We start from the raw sequence: 19164 nt of genomic DNA, 5'->3' as shown, positions 1-19164 counted from the left end.
GGGCGCTGGAGCCGCTGGAGCCACTGGAGCCACTGAAGGGAGACGCCTGACAAGCCACTAGCGGGGTAGATCAAGGCCGCTGTGCTCGACTGGGCTAGGTATTCTTCAGGTGGTGTCTGCTGGACTATCTCGTACGAGCACATACACTAGACGGCCCTTTTTCGTGTACATGTAAGCTGCCCTGCTGCCCTGCTCTCTCCGTCTGACTGCTCGTACTACCTACGCTACTACAACTGCCTTACTCTGCGTCTCTCGCCTCTCGCCCGACTGCCGCCAGTTTAAGATAATCAGCGCCTGTCAACCGTGAACCTAAATCCAAGCCGTACCTGTACTTGCTGAGTCCTACTGCTCACCGGAAACATTTCCGTACGAGTACCTACGTCAGAGCAGCTCGTCCGTCCATGTTCATGGCACCCGTCAACCCCGGCCATGGTCGGTAGCTGTCGGCACGCTTCCTAATCCAATCACTCGAGTCCCCTTGCAAGGTCAAGTGAGTGCTTTTCCCTGTAGCCCAGTCCCAATTGGTCGCCTGGTCTTGGTGTATGGCGAGGGCTTGATGGTGTGTTTTTGCCACAGGGCAACTCGTCGCAGTGCACGAGACGAGGACCGTTCAAGCAAAACAGGGAAAACACCACCCAGAGGCGAACTCCGTTCCTGCGAAATTACGGAAGTTACCGTTATGGCAACTTGTGAGCTCATGTTATCTGGCATTCAACAAACTGGCTGACTGTATTCGCAAGCCACACGCACAACGAGCACCAAAGCATCTCGGGCGTCCACGGCGCACCAAAAGCCAAAATCTTCATTTCCCGCGGTAAATGTCCAATCCTCTACAACAAGGCCCCGGTTTCTAAGCACTTGCCGCCTTAGCCTGCCAGCCCGGCTGCTGACAGGTCCCTGAGTTTCTTCCGTCTTGGGAGCTCTCACGGTCCCGATTCCGGATAGCATCAAATCCAATCCAATGGGTCGGTCCACCATGCTTGTTTGACCCTAGAGGGAACTGCAGGAACTGCTCCATACGTGTACACGTAGAGGAAATGCCTCCCTCCGCGTGGTTTTAGAGTGCTAAGGTAGCTTTGTGGGAATGAACGGTCCGTACAAGTACGCGTTCAGCTGCAACTACTAGTACTACTATTTCGAAGGATATACCGACGAGCCTTTTTTGGCCCTGGGACGGAGTCCCCTGCGGGCTTTGCTTCCGGGCCAGCCGAGCGATCATCGGAACGGCGCCACAGCGTTCTGTAAAATTCAGATTGCTTCTTCAGCCACGACCCAGCACATTACACGTATCTGCGACGTCTCCTGAACTCAGCACGGCCAGCTGAAATTAATGGCTCAATCAGCCCCGTCAGCTTTGTCTGAGCTGATGGGAAATGGGCTTGGCCGGCTATGAACTCCGAAGTAGTACAGACGGCAATATCTAGGTGCATCTTACGGAGTGACCCCTGACGTATTGGGACCGTCCAAAGTCATAAGAGCAGCTCTGCCGGTATTACTCCGTATTTCAGAATTGATTATTGACGGGACGTCGCCGCACTTGGCACGTGAGCATGATATATGCGTCTAACGTAAGGGACAGAAGCAGCGAGAAGGGAGATCGCCTCATCATTCCCCCCTTGTTGACGTATTGGCGGCATGTACGTCATTCTGGTCGCCTGCCATGTGACCCTGCCTTGGTTCCCCAGACATCAGTCCTGTTGAGCCTGTAAAAGGAGCCATACAGTATTTCGTACGTTGTTTGCCTTCAAGAGGAATCTGTAATGGACACAATCGGTGGCAGATGCTGCTCTACAGACACGTCTAGATGTCTAATAATATCAGCATGTACTACTCGGGAGACTACGAAAAACACCCAAATACTCTATACTATCACTCCGTACTCCGTACAATACCTATGGAAAGATGACGGGCATCCTTGAACGTCTCCCATGATGTACCTCATGCAAGCGGAACTCCCGTTCCGCGCCCCGACCTTCACCCAGCGGTACGGGGTACCATGTACGGGGCTGAAGCCCGTAGGTAATTCCGTGATAATGACGGCTGCCAAGTGAACCCCCCCTGACGTGCTGCGCAATGCCGAACAAAACGGAATAGCGTATTGGATGGTATTGGGATCGGAGCTTTTGGTCAATAACCACCGACCTCCGCGACGGAAAGGGGCAGGGCAAACAATAATACCTACTCCGTAGGAATTCATGCCTTGTTGGGGGGGTCTTTGGTCAGGGAATCTCCGATGGAATCATCATGCAAAGAAACCGGTGAGAACGACGGCTTGCGTTGTCCCGTGTATAGGGGATTCAGAGGAATTTCGGAATCGGCATTTCTGCTTCTCATTTTACATTCCTTCTTTACCTTCAATATCCGCGGTCCACGGAATACTACAGTAAGGGAGGTGGGAGTTGCTTCGTTTACCGCACGTCCATGGCATTGGATTTAGGCTGATGTAACCCAGCGCGGGAGCATCGAAACACGGGGGCGATTCCATCTTCTTCGCCGAGATGCCCCATGGAACGAAAGACTGCTTGCTCTTACAGAACCTCTCTGTGCCACACCATGTAGAAAGTCCGAATGTATTTTGGTGATGGTGGGATTCAAGAGCTGAAGAGGTGCGATGTGGGCCCCGTTTAGAGGTGAGGCCATTGAGATGCAACTTACACACACAACGCAGCTTATTGATAGATAGATAATTCACGATATGTGTGGCATGAAAGCATAGCTCTTCATGGAACAAGGACTGAGATCAACATGCCAGTGATAACTGCGCGTTATCATGAAAGATGCAAGCAGTGACCGGTGTTTCTGTTCGGAGCAGAGAAAAGGGGGGAAAGGAGTCGCCTTTAGGGTAGGGCAGACCACAAAGACGCACCTTATTAACGCAACGTACGAACCACCGTTGACCGCATTGCTTGTTGAAGCGACAGCACTGAGGCCTATTGTTTACTTTGGATTGCATCTTGTTCTCACAACAGACATCGACATATCCCGTAGACTGGCAAGGTTGAACGAAAATCACTTGGATATACGCTGGAAAAAAATAATGCACGAAAACTGGATCTATAGATCCGGAGTGGAAGGTATCTTTTCATTCATTTAGACCATGAGGACCGACCCTTTCATTCCTGTAACTCCAGACCCAATATATTCGAGAACCAAATTGCAACCCTGCTCAAGAGCACACCATTTTTTACTCATCAGCCAGGATCTTCTGGATCTTGGCCTGGACGTTGGCGGCCTTCTCGGCCTTGGAGAGTCTGGCGGTCTTGTACTTCTTGGAGATGGCCTTCCACTCCTCCTTGGTCTTCTTCTCGCCCTCACCCTCAACCTTCTTGAAGGGGTCCTCACGGATGGCCTTGTGGGCCTCGGTGTAGAGGTCCTCGAGGCCGTCGGCCTCAACATCGTCCTCGATGTACTTGGCGAACTGGGAGCTGTAGCGCTCCTCATCGTCGTCGGCCAGAGTCTCCATGTACTCGGCGACGTGGCCGCCGTAGATGTACTTGCGGAGGGTCTCGGCGTCCAGCTCCTTGCTCTCAATGTCGTAGCCGGGGAATCGCTTCTCGGAGTGGGGGACGAGGATGCCGCCGTCAGAGGCGCCCTTGAGGGCACCGAAGACGCGGGCACCGGTGGAGGTGCGGGCAAGGCCGACGTCGAGGAAGGCCTTGAAGGGGCGGCGCTCGCCGTTGTCGGTCTCGGCGGCCTCGGTGAGGGTGAACTCACCGTCGGCCTCCTCGACGCCGACGAAGTCCTTGTCGAGGCCGAGCTTGCTGAGGACACGGCGGGCGATCAGGAGACCGGTGGCGTAGGCGGCGGACCAGTTGGTCAGGCCGTGGTTGATGCCGTAGGCCTTCAGCTCGTGGGAGTAGGCGGCGACCAGGACCTTGTCACCAGAGATCTCGGAGGTGACGATCTGCATGATGATGTCCTTGTTGGTGAAGCGGACGACCAGGCGGTACTTGGGCGCATTGTACTTGTTCTTGGCCTGGGTGATGAGGCGCTTACGGGCGTAGTAGTCGGTCTTTCCCTCACGTCTGCGCTTGTACTTGGTCTGGTAGCGGCTGTGAAGAAGGCGTTAGCCCAAGATTCCAGTCCATCAAATCGTGTTTCCCGGAGGAGCGCATCTTGGAAATTATATCTGTCCAACGCAGAGAACAAAATAGGGCAAAAAACATCGAAAAACTCACCTGTAGTACGCGCTGTTCTTGGCGAGCTTTTGGAAAGGCTGTTGACAAAAAATCCCCGAGTCAGCAATTTGCGCTTCAGAATGCTCGTCTTCCTTCCGAAGCAACTTGCGACGACTCTCAATCACGAGCAATTGAGCGGCATTTCTGCCACAACGGTTTTAAAATCCATCCTCATGTTACTGAGCTGGAGTTTCACGATAGGCCACAACTTACCATTTTGACGGTGGCGGCCTGGCGATGGCTGGCTTTGGTCCTCAAACTTTGGGTGGAAAATTTGATGATGAGGATAGAGAGGGCGAAATTCCCGGTGGGCTATTTTGTGAAGCCCTAAAATTTCGTGCGCTATCCGCTTCGCCTAGTTCCCACACCGCGGTAAGCCGGGTTGGTTACGAATCACATGACGCGACCCCTGGATGGAGGCTGCAAATTGACTTAGTAAGCAGGCAAGCAGAATATGGGGTAAAACGAGCCATGCCATTTGTGCTCTTATCTTATCGTCCATCATGGCGCGGGTGAGCCGCGAGCCGAGGCACGGCAACTTGCTTGAAGCTGGGGGACTTGATGAGAGCCGTCTCACTCAATGATTGAGTGAGTCTGCTCTTTTCCCTCTTCTTTACCGCATGGAACCTGACACTTGCTCTGTTGAGCTCATTCTGGAAGCAATAGATGCCGAAATGGAAGGTGCACAGCCAAAGGCCCTCCTGTTCGACATAGGAGGTGTTTGTGTAAGTTCGAGATGCATCACTTTGCATATCGCTGTACTATTTACTGCAAAGAGTCGAAGCATTTATGTTGACTTCCTCATTCTGACTGACATTCACAGGTCAAATCACCCTTTCAAATCATCTTAGACTATGAACTCTCCCTAGGCATCCCGCCCGGCTGGATAAACTACTCCATCTCAAAGTCCGGCCCCACAGGCTTCTGGCAGCGCATCGAACGCGGCGAGATCCCCATGGACGACGCCTTCTTCGAGGGCTTCACGCGAGACCTCCACGTGCAGAAGCTCTGGGAGGACTTTTACGCGGCCCAGCAGGCCAAGGACCCGCGCCTGGCCAAGGAGAAGATCCCTCCGCTGCCGCGCATCGACGGCAAGTGGCTGTTCAACGAGATGATGGCCGGCGCCGACGCGCCCGACCCCTGGATGTATCCCGCCCTGCAGAAGCTCCGGGACAGCGGCAAGTATATCCTGGCTGCCCTGAGCAACACGGTCATTTTCCCGCCGGGGCACAAGTTGCATAGAGAAGACTTTTTCGACGAGCCCGTGCGCCAGATATTCGATGTCTTTATCTCATCGGCGCACGTCGGCATCCGCAAACCCGACCCTGAAATTTACCGGCTCGCCGTTGAGAAACTCAACGCCTTTGCTAAGGAGAATGCGCACGATCCACGGCATCAGGGGAAAGGCTGGGAGAACGGCATCTCGCCAAAGGACATTGTTTTCTTGGATGACATTGGCGAGAACCTGAAGGAGGCGCGCAGACAAGGGTTCAACACGATCAAGGTGCATCTGGGGAGGACGTACGAGGCAGTGGAGGAGCTGGAGAAGATTACGGGACTCTCGCTCGAGGGGCCGCATCCGAAGATACCTATCAAACCGAACTATGGAAAGCCGCGGGCCAAGATATGATAGTGACATTGTTCATGCACTAATAGCGATGGCAGTGGGATGTATAGAAGAGCGAACTGATTTAGACCACATCGTTAAAGTTCTAAGCCAAATTCTCATCGAGCCGCTGAACCAGCCGGCCCTCATCGGCCACGAAAACGCCGGCATCGATCTCTCACTCCAAGTCCATATCTCTCGCCGTCAAGACCCCATCTGCTATCGCTCTCGGCTTTTCATCTTCCCTTAAGAACGCTTAAATAGAGTTAGCTAAGCGATGCCTTCACTTTAACGCTGCCTAGTAGCGCCTTTAGCTCTTCTCAAGATGGCGATGTATGTAAGCCCTCTCCTTACATTGAGTCCTGTCTTCTCTTCCTTGGTCAGCGAGCCGTTGCCAGCTTGCCGCTGACGCGTTTAATATTCGGCCATATCTGTGTTTGAATGTATCTCTTGTTAATTATATTGCCTCTTGTTAACGAACCCAGATAGAAGCCTCTATGCTCGTCGATATATTAGGCGTCCATGTCAAACAGGCGTCTGTATCCATCCATAGCTCCATACCTTTCCAATGGCCATCATGATACGTTGATAGGTAGCGTGAATAACGCACTATTCCATCGCATCGGGAGTTATCTCCTGCGTCTTAACGCGGCTCGGAGGGCTCTGATGGGCACTCTCAGAGTCTGACAATTCTTCGCCTTCACCGCCCTCTTCTATGGCGGTCCAGCTGCCGTCCACAAGCACCTTGATTTTTTTCACGTTCATCTTGCCACTAGCCAAGAGCTTTTTCGCTACATCGAGAAAGAAATCGTCCACTTGGAGGTTGCAAGGCCGCGCATCCAGACCGCATATAGGGCAGGCCCAGCAGTCTACCGTACTCGGCTCGCCTGGGCCCGGCGATGGCTTGCTTGGGCGAGAAACCAACCAATTCCCCAAGTCAAAACACTCGATATGCGGGCAGTTGTGGCCTCGAATCGGCATGTTAAAGAGAGTGGAGCTGAATATGTCCACGACCGAAACATTTAAGACGCCGCTTTCAATGATCATCTCATCCGTATCCAATGCCCTGAGCCGCCTGCAGATCTCCTTCTTGGTCACTTCCGCCCCAATATGGGGGCCAAAAGTCACCATGTCCCAGACAGAATTGTGATCCAGCGTGATAATGCGCTCGACAGCCATCAAGTAGGCAATGTCTTGTATGACGTTTTGAGGATACTGTGGTAGGTTGACTTTGATCTTATTTTTTCCCTTGAACACCGAGTCGGTGAGCTCGAGCGGTAAATCATGATGAAAATGTTGCTTGCGGCGCACATGAATGATCTCCTCATTGACTGAGACGAAGATGTGAGGCGGCCAGTAAGTTTTGCCTCGGGCCCATACAGCTGGATGGATAGTCGTAGGTCTCTCCTTGCGGCTGGTGCACATGCGAAGACGGAATCGAAGAGAGTTATTGAAGTGCCGGCTCACAGGCAACTGAATAATGAGCGGATCCTCAAGAGGCGAGGGAGGTGGTCGGCTCGTAATGGAGAGACGGTCTATCTCTTCTTGAGTTACATCAAATTCGAGGACGGTGACTCCCATCTGCGGAGGAATTTCTGTTGGTTCCACGGCGAACTCTAAGAAGAACTGATAGTAACGAGTCATCTGCTTTTGCGCACCCAGTACCGGACTGGATGGAGTTCTTCGAGGGCTATGCAAACCGATCAAGTGAAGGCTTGCTTGTCCTGAGGTGGATTCATGCGGGCTGAAACGACGTGCATTTACGGGATGAGTAGTATTTGCAGACTGGCTGCTTGTTGGGTCAGAACGCGGTGCTGGCGCTGAAAGGCGATCTCGAGCAGTCTGTTGCAGTTGTACATAATGCAGGCCGGGAGTCTGCAGCATTTCTACTGATACCTGGGGATGGGGGAGAGGCTGATGGGTTGTACTAGGCCGAGGGCCTGCATATACACGAACCTGGCCTTGACGACCTTGGTAGTGCTCAGACCCCTGAGTACTCTGGGACCCTAGACCAGTTTGCAGCATTTCTGGTTGCGGTATACTCTGCTGATGTGGGTGAGACTGGAGCGAAGGCGGACCATCGGATGGCAGAGACGTTGGCTGGTGCTGTTGCCTGCCGTCACCCTGTACCCCACGCTGTTGGGCTTGTCCCGACGGGGGCAGAAAAGGGTTCTGCGGCATGGAAGTTGGATTTTGGATTGGCTGGGGATTTGGGCCTCGGACGTGACTCTGGTTGCTGTGATTGCCATAATATTGCTGTTGCGGAGGATACTGCTGCTGAACAACGCGTTGCTGCCGAGCGTACAGTTGCTGCTGCTGCTGCTGCTGCTGCTGCTGGAGGAGGTTCTGGACTAACTGAAGATACTCATGGTGCCGCGGATGCTGGGGATTCTGCATCTGCTGGAGAAGTAGAGCTTGCTGGGATTGCTGAGAGTGTTGCGGATGCTGAGGGTGCTGGTAAGGCTGAGCAAAGGGAGTTTGTTGCTGGTTTGGATATATTTGTGGGTGCTGAGCATGCTGGGATTGTGGCGGATTCCCAAGAGTGTGGGGATAGGGAGAATAATACTGCTGGGAACGAGGCGCTGATGCAGAAGCATATTGAGGGCGATGAGGCTCCTGCGGCTGCTGGGGAGGAGAAGGATGTGGGATATGAGGAGTAGATGGACGTAGAGGAGGCGGAGGAGGCGGAGGAGGGGGAGAGGGATAATGAGGGATGGGAGGACGCGAAGGAAGAGGAGGGTACTGAGGCTGAGAAGGAGAAGGGAGAGAAGTATTCCGGTCTTGATGCTGCCTCAGCCGTTGATCTGCAGGTGGCAGTGATTCGTCTTGCGATGAAATCATCGGAGACAGAAAATCCTGCTGCTCCAAGACGGGCGGCGCCGGCGGTCCTGACACCCTCGCCGCCTGCGAAGTTTGTGGGCTGTCAGTAGCGTCTGCTGAATATTGGAGGCCATCTGGCCGAGGCCGACCCTCGGAACTAGCTGCTGGTTGAGACGCTGGGCGCGCAGGCAGAGAGCCAGGTCTAGCGCTCTGAGGGGAGCTTTGGGATGAAACATGCGGAAGAGAAGAGTGAGGCTGAGGAGGAGCCATGGTAGCCTGTGCTTCGTGCTGAGGGTCTTGAAGAGGACGAAGAAGCTGCGGCTCTTGCGGTGCCTCCAGGGAGGCCTTCAGGTTGCTGCTCTTGTTGCTATCGTAGCTATTGTTATATTTGTTCGTGTTTGTGTTTGTGTTTATATTTGCGTCTGTGTTTGTGTTGTTTACCTCAATCTTGCTGCCAGGTGCTCCCTGGGAGTTGGCAGCTGGCACGGCTATATATAATGCAAACACCCCATAGATCAGTCAGCCCCAATTCACTATGTCAGAAAAACACGGGGACTTATTAGACAGAGCCTTGACCAACCTGCGAGACTGGCTCGTTGCACCCGAGCCTTCTGCACGACAGCCAGGTAGCTCCTCAGCACGGTGCTGCGAACACGCGCCATTTCATCTGGCGAAACTTTCTGCTCTTCAAAGGCGCGCTCCTGGCAGCTGTCCATGGTGAAGAGTTGGCTGATCTCGACTCCTAGCGGTCCGTTGGGCACCCCGATTACTCTGCGGATGTACGTGAAGAGCGTGATGGCGATGGTTGGCGACGTACAAGAGAAGTAGTCACGAATTTTAAATGCCATAAGGGGCACCTGCTTGGATCTGATGGCTACCAAGACATGTGACCAATTTGAGGCAAAGGCCATGAGGAATGCTTTGATCTGGCAATACACGCGATCGAGACCAACCACATCGTCGCCGAATCCCGGGAATTTCGAGAACCATAGTCGATGGGGAGGAGCCAGTCTCTCACCGTCTTGGAAAAGCTTATACAGCTCACCAAAGGCTACGTCGATGACAGTGGATGGAATGGAAAAGCGGACATGTGCTGCTGTTCTGTTTGTTATCCAGCAACAGTACACCTGGTGAAGGATAAGAAACATCGGGTCCATATTGTGGCAGGCTCCAAGAAGCATGTCATATCGAGCCCTCTCGGGGAGCGTGGCTGCTACATTGCCTTGCTCGAGTTGCCGAATCCTGGTTTTCACCAATTCAATGGCCTGCAACATGGCTCTGTGGAGGGGAAGAGCAGTAGGAGCCGTATCCGGTGTCGGTGTGGACATTCCTTTCTCCAATACCTGCATAGCGATATCGCCATCGTGGTCGCTTCTTCTCTGGTTGGTTGTGTCAAGGCTGGGATCCTCACAGGGGGTATGTAACACCGGTGCTGATTCCGCTGGGGCTGTCGTAGGATGACTGTTTGGTTGACCTAGAGCATGGGTGGATGCCGGACTTGCTTCATTGGTGAGAGATGGGGAGGGTAACGTGCACGTGGATGAAGCGCTATGTAGCACAGGTATGTGTTTGTTAGCAGGCGTGACTGAGTATGGGACTCTTCTTATAACGGGCATGGTATATACCGAGGGGGCGGAAACGAAGCAGAGAACAGGACCAGAGGCTCGCATGAGGTGGCAACCCCCGAGGAAGTACATATGTAGAAGGAGGAGGGAGAAGGCCAGAAGAAAGACATGAAGGAAAACAGAAAGATGAAAGGAAGGTAGGAAGACAAGGGGCAAAATAAAAGGCAAAAATATAGAGAAAGGACGAGAAGGGGACAAAATGACAGGACGAGAGACGTAATGAGAGGACCGCATTACCGTGAAGAGGTCCATGCACATCGGCCTACTTGTGCCTCATGAGCCTTTGAGTCAAGCACCGACACGGAGCCTGAGCCGGAGCCGGACAGACGGGATGATGGAGGAGACGCAGCAATGGCGGGAGAGTCGGCTGTGGTCCCTGCAACAGCAGTATCAGAAGCAGCGGCGGCCGTGCTGAAAGCAGCAGAAGCAGTAGACGCAGCACTCAAATCAAGTGCCAACTGCAGACCCCGACTGCTCAGCTTGAACTTTTGCTGAGGCGGCTTGCTGATCTGCTTGTCTCCAGGCTTTGGAGGCATTGCAGCCGATCCTATTCATGAGAGGCGAATGGTGTTAGCTGAGGCCGTGAACTACGAGTGTTGGGCACGGATGGGGATGTATCTGACTGTAAGTGGATGGATAGATGGACGGACGGATCCTTGTAGCAATGCTCCAAGTAAAGTGATTGCCCTGAGCCTTGCCTGACGCAGAATAAAGCTGCTTCAATACACGGCAGAGGTGGATGATGGCTCCGCTCAAGCCACTCTGATGTGCCGATGAGGAGTTGCCTGAGGATGGAAGAGGACGAGGAGAGAGGGAAGGAGAAGAGACAAACAACACCTGGGATTTAAGGCAAGCTGCATCTGTATCGATACCCATCTGCGTGCGCATCCGCTGCCTGACTCAACGGTACCTCTACTGGTACCTCCGTCGCATAAGGCACTTTCAGGCACCAGCAGTGAAATGCAAATCTCTGTCGCCCGTCCACCACAATTCACCCACTCACGGGCATACCTTATGCCCAAGGTCCATCAGAACGTCTCCCAAGTATGCCTGCGCCGTGCCAGCGTAAATAGCTGTCGGAAAGCGGCTGCAGGGCTCGACTGCACTGGCGAGATCTCAGCCCATGCGCTTCATCGTGCTGGAAGTTGTTTGCCACAACTCCCTCCTTGCTTTTCCCATGCAAACCACAGCACGCCATGCAGCCTGGCAAACAACCACCCGCTCAACGGCTCGTGCAAGGAATGTGAACGATTAACAATTTGGAGTCACCAAAGCCCATGGAGTCTGGGCGGTGAAGATTCTTCTTCTTCTTCTTCTTCTTCTTCTTCTCGATTCTTCTTGGATTCAAGGCGCTTCCACGGAGGGATGCATGGTTCAACTCTGGGCATATCTGTCCGTTTGAAACGCGGTGGCGAGGCGGGAAGCATCGCGACTACCTACATATCACATATCTGTATCTAACCCTCTGGTAGATGCTCTTATCCAGATATTTCCGCACAAACGGCTTCTTGCAAGACATTGCTCATATAACTGTATAGGTCCGTCGCACAAAGTGCAGAGGCGGAGGACGAAGGATGGTGGCGTCAATACATAGCAGGGGGTGCGGCATGCGAGGCGGCTTAGTGTTGCCATTCATTCTCTTTGGTTCTAGTGCTTCTTTTGTTGCTTCTCATTGTTGCTTCTTTGGCAACCAACCGTGAAACAGCAAAGATGGGGGAGAGAAGTGGTCTTAGAATACAGTACTCCGCAAGTCACCTTACCTACCTTATACTGCTCAGTGCCCATCTACCTACAGGAATGTATTTGCCAGGCTTTCTGCGTGTATTAGAAAGAGGCTTCGTGTTAGTTCCTGCGTGAACTTCAACTCCCATCACGAAGTACTGCAAACATCGGGGAATAATTGGCGTCTCAGTAAGGGAGTGTCGGGCACAGATCCTGTTGTCAAACGAGGTTGGGCTAGTCTTCAAGGCGATGGAGTAGTCAGGCACCCGCTCGGCACTTTACGATAGCCTCAAGCCAGCATGGAACTGTTCCACTTGATTCCACTTGGATTTCGCCCTACAACTTGAATGCAACCTCAAGTGGCTTGAGCTAAAGCCTTGCACCGCATGCAGCCAACTTACGGCTGAGGGCGTTTAAAGATGGACTGCATACGGCGTTCTGCCCTTCGAAACGCACTTCAAAGTCTATGGCAACTGGTATTATAGCAAAGTGTGCCTTTGATAAAAAGGATTATAGATTGATTGAGATAGGAGACAATATATCATACCTTATGAAAATGAGTGAACAGAAAACAGGAGTTGAGAGACAGAAGTTGGTAGTACTGTGCGGCAAGAGCTACAGTATGCCTATATCTATTAGACACTGTATTTCAGAGAATTGGTTCTCCGCATATCAGGTCAACCAGCCATGTGACCCCGCTTCTTCTCTGCGTCTGGTCGCTCTTGCACTGTGCTTGGTCATTTCATGGGCCATGACATCGGCCTCATAAAGATGAAGGCGTTATAACCTGCACTTACACACATCGACGTGTGCTAGAAGACAAGACAATCGCAAAGTATCGGCAAGGCTGGGATTATAGGTATTTATATGATATATTGCTTGTCAAGAGATGCTCTAAGCCATCTACCTTGAGCAGTCCTGGGATTTCAGTGACCAAATGCCTCGCCTGATACACATCCAGACACTACAAGGGACTGCCTTCCTGAGGCACGTCCATCGATATCAACTGAGAAACAACAACTGCGTAACTTTGGACAGAACGGCCCTATGAACCCTGGCTACTGCTCAAGATGTTTCCGATTGCACTGCCTTCGTCAGGAACGCCACAGCATGATCCCATAAAGACAGCCTCCGGGTTTATCTCGCGTTTAAGAGAAACACGCACCAAGGCAAACATGCTAGAAAAGCTGCTCGCCGCTTTATTTGAGAACATGGCTATACTACGTCCTTAGCATCTTTCAGACGCCTCATTTGTTGACTCGTCAATGTCGTCAACACCCGGCAGCCAGACGTCTTGGCATCGCTTGCCCACAGAGATTCGGCACCAGATCCTGCAATCCTTGCTAGGGCAAGACGGTTGTCGCCAGGCTCCCTATGCCACCGTATCACGAGAATGGCAGGCAATCGTCGAGACGCACACATTTGCCCGGATTAGGCTGACGCCGTCTCGCATCGACGAGTTTGAATCAATGGTCCACCGCAATAGGGCTCTCGTACGATACATATGGCTGTGCTTGGAACTCATGGAATATGACTGCTTTATGTGCGCGCCTATGGATCCGGTATTACGAGAGTTCCGTAACACGGACAGCTATATGATCATGGTAGCATTGCTCGATGTCTTCTCGGTTCTCAGCACTTGGGAACCACAGGGCAGCCTGCAGCTGGATATCAGCGTTTACTCCCCCAGCGATTCAGAGCACTGGTTCAAGTATCTGACATTCGAACCCGACGAACCTTCCAACGAGTACAATCGGCTTCGACGAAGAGACTTGGAGCGATCAATAACGCATAACTGTGAAGACTGGCAGCACGGTTGGCGTGGTGGTCGGCGACGTTTTGCCCCAGATAGATGGGCCATCCACAAGATTTTCAACAGGTTCATGGGCAATGGGCCTTTCTCGGAAGACGAACAAGAAGAAGAGTATTGGCGGCAGCTACCCTTGGCCCCAGCAGTAAAGAGTGTGCTTCTTCGCCAGCAGAACCGTCGACGATGGAACCCGACGGCGCTGGCAGGCATATTTGCCCGTCTTCCGGGTCTCCTGGATGTTCACTACGAGCCTTGGAGAGAATGGTCTCATGCACAGCAGATCCCGACGGATGAAAGTTTGTGCTACCATGCATCCATTGTTATTATCTTTTGCCGAGCGCTGACATTATATCGAACCTCGTTGTCAACATATAGGCATGCGATCGCTACTCGAATCCCTCGCTTCTAGCCAAGTACGGCGACTCATACTCTTTGAGAACTCCTGTTCGCAGTACTTGCTTGATTTCCCGTTTCTCGATACTGACCGAGGCTCAACCCTCGTTGTCAGCCGGGCCATCGCCAGTGCCAGTCTCGTGCTTGAGCACCTCGCAGCATCGTTCATGGTGGACGCTAGCGATTTCTTTGAAGCCCGCGAGCCTTCCTGGAGGTGGCTCAACTTGACTTGGCTGGCGCTGACTTCACGATTGCTAACTCCCGATCAGGATGCTGAGAAGGTGGATGAGATGCTCTGCGCAGCAGCAGCGGCGGCCATGACTATGCCAAACCTTGAGACAATGGAGTTGTGGAATGGATCAGAAGGGTTGGCCATGGTCTTTAAGTACCAGAGAGCCCGAGAGAGGGAACCGGCTGTGATTACAACAAGGGGAACATGGGACTTCGCCTTGTGTCCTGAGGTCGTCGATGCTTGGGAAGTCGTCGCAAAGAATCATTGTTGCGAAGGATGCACGATTGAGAAGGAGTTGCTGAATGCTGCTGCTGTCACTTCCACCGGTGATGCAATACACTATCTGAGGCTTTCCCACCCGGTGATTCGGCCTATTTCGCTGGAGCAGATTCGGATGGAGAGAGGATTCGTGACGGAGTGCATGCCGTGAATGGGATACATTGATGGGCTCGGCAGGGATTAGGGTATGTAGTCTGTCTAGGTATTCTCTCACGTCAGAGTTCTAAACAGGGCAAGGTAGTAGACTATAACAGAATATTCCTGACATGAGGCATCATGCATGGAGTCAAGTGGCAACCCGTAGTTGAAGCAAGCATCAGACAGACTTGGCCGACGCACTTCAAGTACTTTAGCAATAGTGAACTGGTTTCTCTATCTTTTTTCAACATAACATGACAACTAAATAGTAAGAAAATCTCTGCCACTACCTGTTCTAGTATCCATTGTTATGATCGCATTCTCCATCTGTACTGTATCAATCTGCTATCTGCACATACGAGGCCAAGTATTTATAGCATCAACAGACAGTGCTGGCCGTGTCCCGATCCGGCTCCAGTGGCTTGGGTGGCCCAACTCCCCTAAACGCACACACTGTGCAGCGCCCCTGCGATGCGATTCGCCCGCCCAGCCTCCAGCCGCCCAATCGCCTCGTTGCACCAGTCCAGACCATTTCAACCCTCCCTCAACCATCTGGCGGCGCCGTCCAATCAACCCAACAAACGGCCTCAGAATCCTGTCGGCACAGCCCTTCTCCAGGCCGCTCCAGCTGCAACACACGGCGCAGCAGCTCGCAGCGCACACAGGCGACACCACGGGATTCCCGCCACTGCCAGCGCCCGCCTCCGCTGTGCGCGCTTCTCTCTCCGCTCCCCGGACGCTTTTTCACGAGGCCCAAGCGGCTCCAAAGGGGTCTTTGGGCTGGGGCAAGGACAGACTGACGCCCCCTCGGCTCGCCTCTCCTGCTCTCAACTCTGCTCGACTGCCGCCGCGCGTACACATCGAACTCGGTCTGGTCGAGTCCAGCGGCAAACAGCACGTCTCGCTGGAATCTCGGACGACGCAATCCCAAGTTGCGGCGCGGCGCAGCGCATAAACCAGCCTGACAAGGGCTCGACCGCCCTCCTGCTCCCTCGTGCTCCCCCCCCCGGGATTTGATCCGTCTGGGCAAAGATCACTCATGGCCGTTGTCGCTTCACGGCGTTGATGAAAGCAGCAGTATCTTGGCCTACAGCACATCCGAGACGCATCCGCTCACGGCATCGATATCCCTCCCGCCCGCTTTCCCGCGCCCAGCCGTTGTCGCTCTTCGGGACCAACCGCTCCTAGCCCTGCATCCTGACGGCATCGTCACCCTTTGCTTGGCTTAAACGACAACAACTTGTTTCTAGGGTTGCTCTTTGGTTTGCTTCGTATATAAACACACGGGGCGTCGAGCACAATGGCGTCGCGAGCAGCAAACGACGGGGCTGTCCGGCCCGACGTGGGCGACCTCTTAATGGTGATCCACGACTTTATTGCCCGCAGCTCAGATGAGCTGAGCCTTAAGAAGGGGGACCGCGTGGAATTGCTAGAACGAGACGACGAGTTTGGAGACGGCTGGTTTCTCGGCCGCCACATGACGAACAACAACACCGGTCTCTTCCCTGAAGGTGAGTAGCGCTCAACACCACGATCAATTGCATCGAGCAGTATGCGGTATCCAGCAGACCTCCGCTAATCTCTGCTATTTCGCTCGCTATCATAGTCTATACCCGACCGACCCCAAGAGCCGTCTCGAACCCTGCCTCGACCCCTGCTTTCATGTCTTCACAGCCGCTCTCTCCCCTGGTAGAAGTCACTCAAGAGGCATCCCTCCAGGCCACCCCGATTGCTCATCCTGCCGCCAGCTCATCTGCCATGCCCCTCTCCTCAATCGCATCGCCTTCTGCTATGCCAGCGCATTTGATGGGCGCCGAGTCAGCTCCCGTGTCTGGCCTGGGTGGCACAGGATCCCCCGTTTCCGCTCTGGACAACAGCGGACAGGACGAGTTTCTTAGCGAAACCCTCAACGTCATCAACGAGCACATCACCCACCTGCAGTCACCACCCGGCACCAGTGCTGGCAACACAGCCGCTACAGACTCTGGCAGCGAGTACAGCGTTGCGATTGACCACCGAATGTCGTACATCCAGGGCGAAGAAACGGACGAAGAGGAGGAGGCCGAACACAGTCGCGCCGAGGTGGAGGCTTGGTCCCCAGACGACGTGGCCGAGTATCTCTTTACCGAAGGCGTGGAGAAGCACCATTGCGAAGTGTTCAGGGACCAGGAAATTTCGGGTGAGGTGTTGCTAAGCATGGACCAGAGCTCCCTGTTCATTAAGGATTTCGATCTGGGGTCCGTGGGCCGGCGCTTGAAAACGTGGCAGAAGATTAAGGCCCTTCAAGACATGGTTGCCGGTGATGAGCCAGATACCCGGCGCGCCACGCACACGCGCGGCAGCGATGGCGGATCCGAAGATGCGAAACGGACGAGAAGCCGAACGAGCACCCTGACAGGGAACTCAATATCATCACGACCCACCTCTGTGCAGGCTAGGCGCCTGTCCCTGGCTCAGTCATCTAACAAGGCCTCTCCAGCCGCACATATAACCCCAACAAACGGCTCTCAGGAGAGCCCGTCGCGTACACACGTCAAGCGCCCTTCTGCGGCGTCCATCCGAGACCTCAACCACTCACGACGCCACTCCTCGACCGAATTCCGCCTCCCAGGCTCCAATGCAACGGTGCCCAAGGTATCGGCCAACGCAAACCTGTCCGTGGGTGATGGCGTGCATAAGAAACAGCCCTCTTTTGATCGAAACTGGACCCTGGGCGGCGCTGTCTCGCAGACCTCTCAACGGCCGCTCTCCTCCACGGGACTGCAGGAAATGCTAGGCACCTCCGACCCCGAGCTGCAGGACTCCGCCGTCGAGCTGGACCGGGGCTACTTCTCCGGCACCGAGGTATATAGAAAGGGGCGCAATGTTCTGCGGAAACGTGAGAGCGCTAACCACGGGACCGAGCAGAGCTACGCCGACGAGCAGAGAGTGCGCAGCGCAACGGCCCTCTCCCGGCATTCGAGATACGGTAGCGTCGACTCTTTCCGGGACGGAGCGCCGTCGGCCGCCCAGAAGTACTACGGCATCCAGGCGAGCCCCCACAGGCGGAACGCCTCCACCAACACGACCGACTCTGTCCGCCCGCCGCCCCCGGCCAAGGATGGACCGGCGCCGGCCGTGACCAACCTGGATACCATGATGAACCCTGCCCAATCGGAGGCGTCGCCAGTCGTCGCCAAAGGCCAGGGCCTCAGCGCCGACTGGCTCTCGTCGGTGACTAAACCTGTTGGCAAAGCCACGCGGCCCGCTATGCGAGCCATCTCCGACAAGCTTACCTTTGAGAGATCCAAGGGCAGCGGATCGGCCGACCTCTCGACGACTGAGCCGCCCATGCCCTCACCGGTGCGAACGGGATCCAGCACCGCTTCGGCAGGGCAAAGCCTGGAACTTGATTCACACGAAGCCCTCAAGAGCCCCGTCACGGCGACGGCTCCCGCCAACAAGAAGGGTGGGAAGAAGGGCAAGAAGGAAACGAGTGCCTATACGCAAGGCTTGTTGAAGATCCCGCCGCAGGTGGCCATGAAGGATGCGGATTACTACGGCTGGATGAAGAAGAAGAGCTCCAACCTGATGACCACCTGGAAGCCTCGATTCTTTGTTCTCAAGGGACGCCGACTTGCTTACTACTACTCGGAGGAAGACGATCAGGAAAAGGGCCTGATTGACATTTCATTCCACCGCGTTCTGCCGGCCGATAACGAGAGGCTGACCGGACTGCACGCGACCCTGACTGGCGCAGCTGGCGGTTCCATCATGCCAGGCGGCCACACGCCTGCAGGCGACGACGGCTTGACCAAGGGCGACGACTCCATGTTCATCTTCAAGCTCGTGCCGCCGCGAGCAGGCCTTTCCAAGGGCGTCAGCTTCACCAAGCCGACGGTGCACTACTTTGCCGTGCCCAACCTGAAGCAGGGCCGCCTCTGGATGGCAGCCCTGATGAAGTCGACCATCGAGCGAGACGACACCCAGCCCATCACAACGACGTACCAGCAGAAGACGATATCCCTCGCCAAGGCGAAGCAGATGCGCCACCGGCCCCCGGGCTTTGAGGACGCGGGTGCTACCGCGGGCGGAGTAGACGGCGAAGCGGACAGCGGCGTGTCCGGCGTGGACAAGCTGGCGGCGCTCAAGATTGACGGGGCTCGGCTGGACGTGAACTTTGGCGACAAGGATTCTTCTTTTTCGCCGTTGAGCGCGTAGAATGCGCTCCGGTGGAGGAAGACTCTGCTTTGATTTGACATTGTGGGGGGGCTGGAGTCTGGACGTTATCATGAACAGGGGGGATGCTTTTACTCGCGGGATGCTTTATTCGCCAAAGGAGACACCCATTATTGCTTTTCAGAAGAAGAATGAGGAGTGGA

General features: G+C 54.3%; 6 protein-coding genes across 6 annotated transcripts; 3 read left to right on the top strand and 3 right to left on the bottom strand.

The window, feature by feature from the left end:
* Nucleotides 1–3184: 3184 nt before the first annotated feature.
* BBK36DRAFT_1134406 (ribosomal protein L5) lies at nt 3185–4394 on the bottom strand (the record flags this gene model as incomplete). The annotated part of the gene is made up of 3 exons (XM_024892293.1): nt 3185–4052; nt 4179–4216; nt 4392–4394. 3 exons carry the CDS (start codon nt 4392–4394, stop codon nt 3185–3187), a joined length of 909 nt encoding a protein of 302 aa, XP_024753320.1.
* A 458-nt stretch (nt 4395–4852) lies between these two features.
* BBK36DRAFT_1109555 (HAD-like protein) lies at nt 4853–5808 on the top strand (the record flags this gene model as incomplete). Its single annotated transcript, XM_024889490.1, has 2 exons — nt 4853–4903; nt 5002–5808. The coding sequence occupies 2 exons, from the start codon at nt 4853–4855 to the stop codon at nt 5806–5808; spliced, it is 858 nt and encodes a 285-aa protein (XP_024753319.1).
* A 585-nt stretch (nt 5809–6393) lies between these two features.
* On the bottom strand, nt 6394–9932 carry BBK36DRAFT_1189180 (hypothetical protein; the record flags this gene model as incomplete). The annotated part of the gene is made up of 7 exons (XM_024896612.1): nt 6394–7698; nt 7741–7884; nt 7915–8020; nt 8057–8106; nt 8137–9092; nt 9185–9523; nt 9650–9932. The coding sequence occupies 7 exons, from the start codon at nt 9930–9932 to the stop codon at nt 6394–6396; spliced, it is 3183 nt and encodes a 1060-aa protein (XP_024753318.1).
* A 175-nt stretch (nt 9933–10107) lies between these two features.
* On the bottom strand, nt 10108–10765 carry BBK36DRAFT_151892 (hypothetical protein; the record flags this gene model as incomplete). The annotated part of the gene is made up of 2 exons (XM_024897595.1): nt 10108–10152; nt 10496–10765. The coding sequence occupies 2 exons, from the start codon at nt 10763–10765 to the stop codon at nt 10108–10110; spliced, it is 315 nt and encodes a 104-aa protein (XP_024753317.1).
* Nucleotides 10766–13216: 2451 nt separating this feature from the next.
* Nucleotides 13217–14816, top strand: BBK36DRAFT_1110106 (hypothetical protein; the record flags this gene model as incomplete). The annotated part of the gene is made up of 2 exons (XM_024889544.1): nt 13217–14057; nt 14137–14816. The coding sequence occupies 2 exons, from the start codon at nt 13217–13219 to the stop codon at nt 14814–14816; spliced, it is 1521 nt and encodes a 506-aa protein (XP_024753316.1).
* A 1287-nt stretch (nt 14817–16103) lies between these two features.
* Nucleotides 16104–19003, top strand: BBK36DRAFT_1156541 (hypothetical protein; the record flags this gene model as incomplete). The annotated part of the gene is made up of 2 exons (XM_024893936.1): nt 16104–16314; nt 16410–19003. 2 exons carry the CDS (start codon nt 16104–16106, stop codon nt 19001–19003), a joined length of 2805 nt encoding a protein of 934 aa, XP_024753315.1.
* Between the last annotated feature and the right edge of the window lie 161 nt (nt 19004–19164).

The sequence above is a fragment of the Trichoderma citrinoviride genome (assembly GCF_003025115.1).
Source record: "Trichoderma citrinoviride strain TUCIM 6016 unplaced genomic scaffold BBK36scaffold_2, whole genome shotgun sequence".
In the NCBI taxonomy this organism is placed as follows: Eukaryota; Fungi; Ascomycota; class Sordariomycetes; order Hypocreales; family Hypocreaceae; genus Trichoderma; species Trichoderma citrinoviride.
The sequence above is the reverse complement of the archived record's forward strand: the minus strand, read 5'-3'. Positions and strand labels throughout refer to the sequence as shown.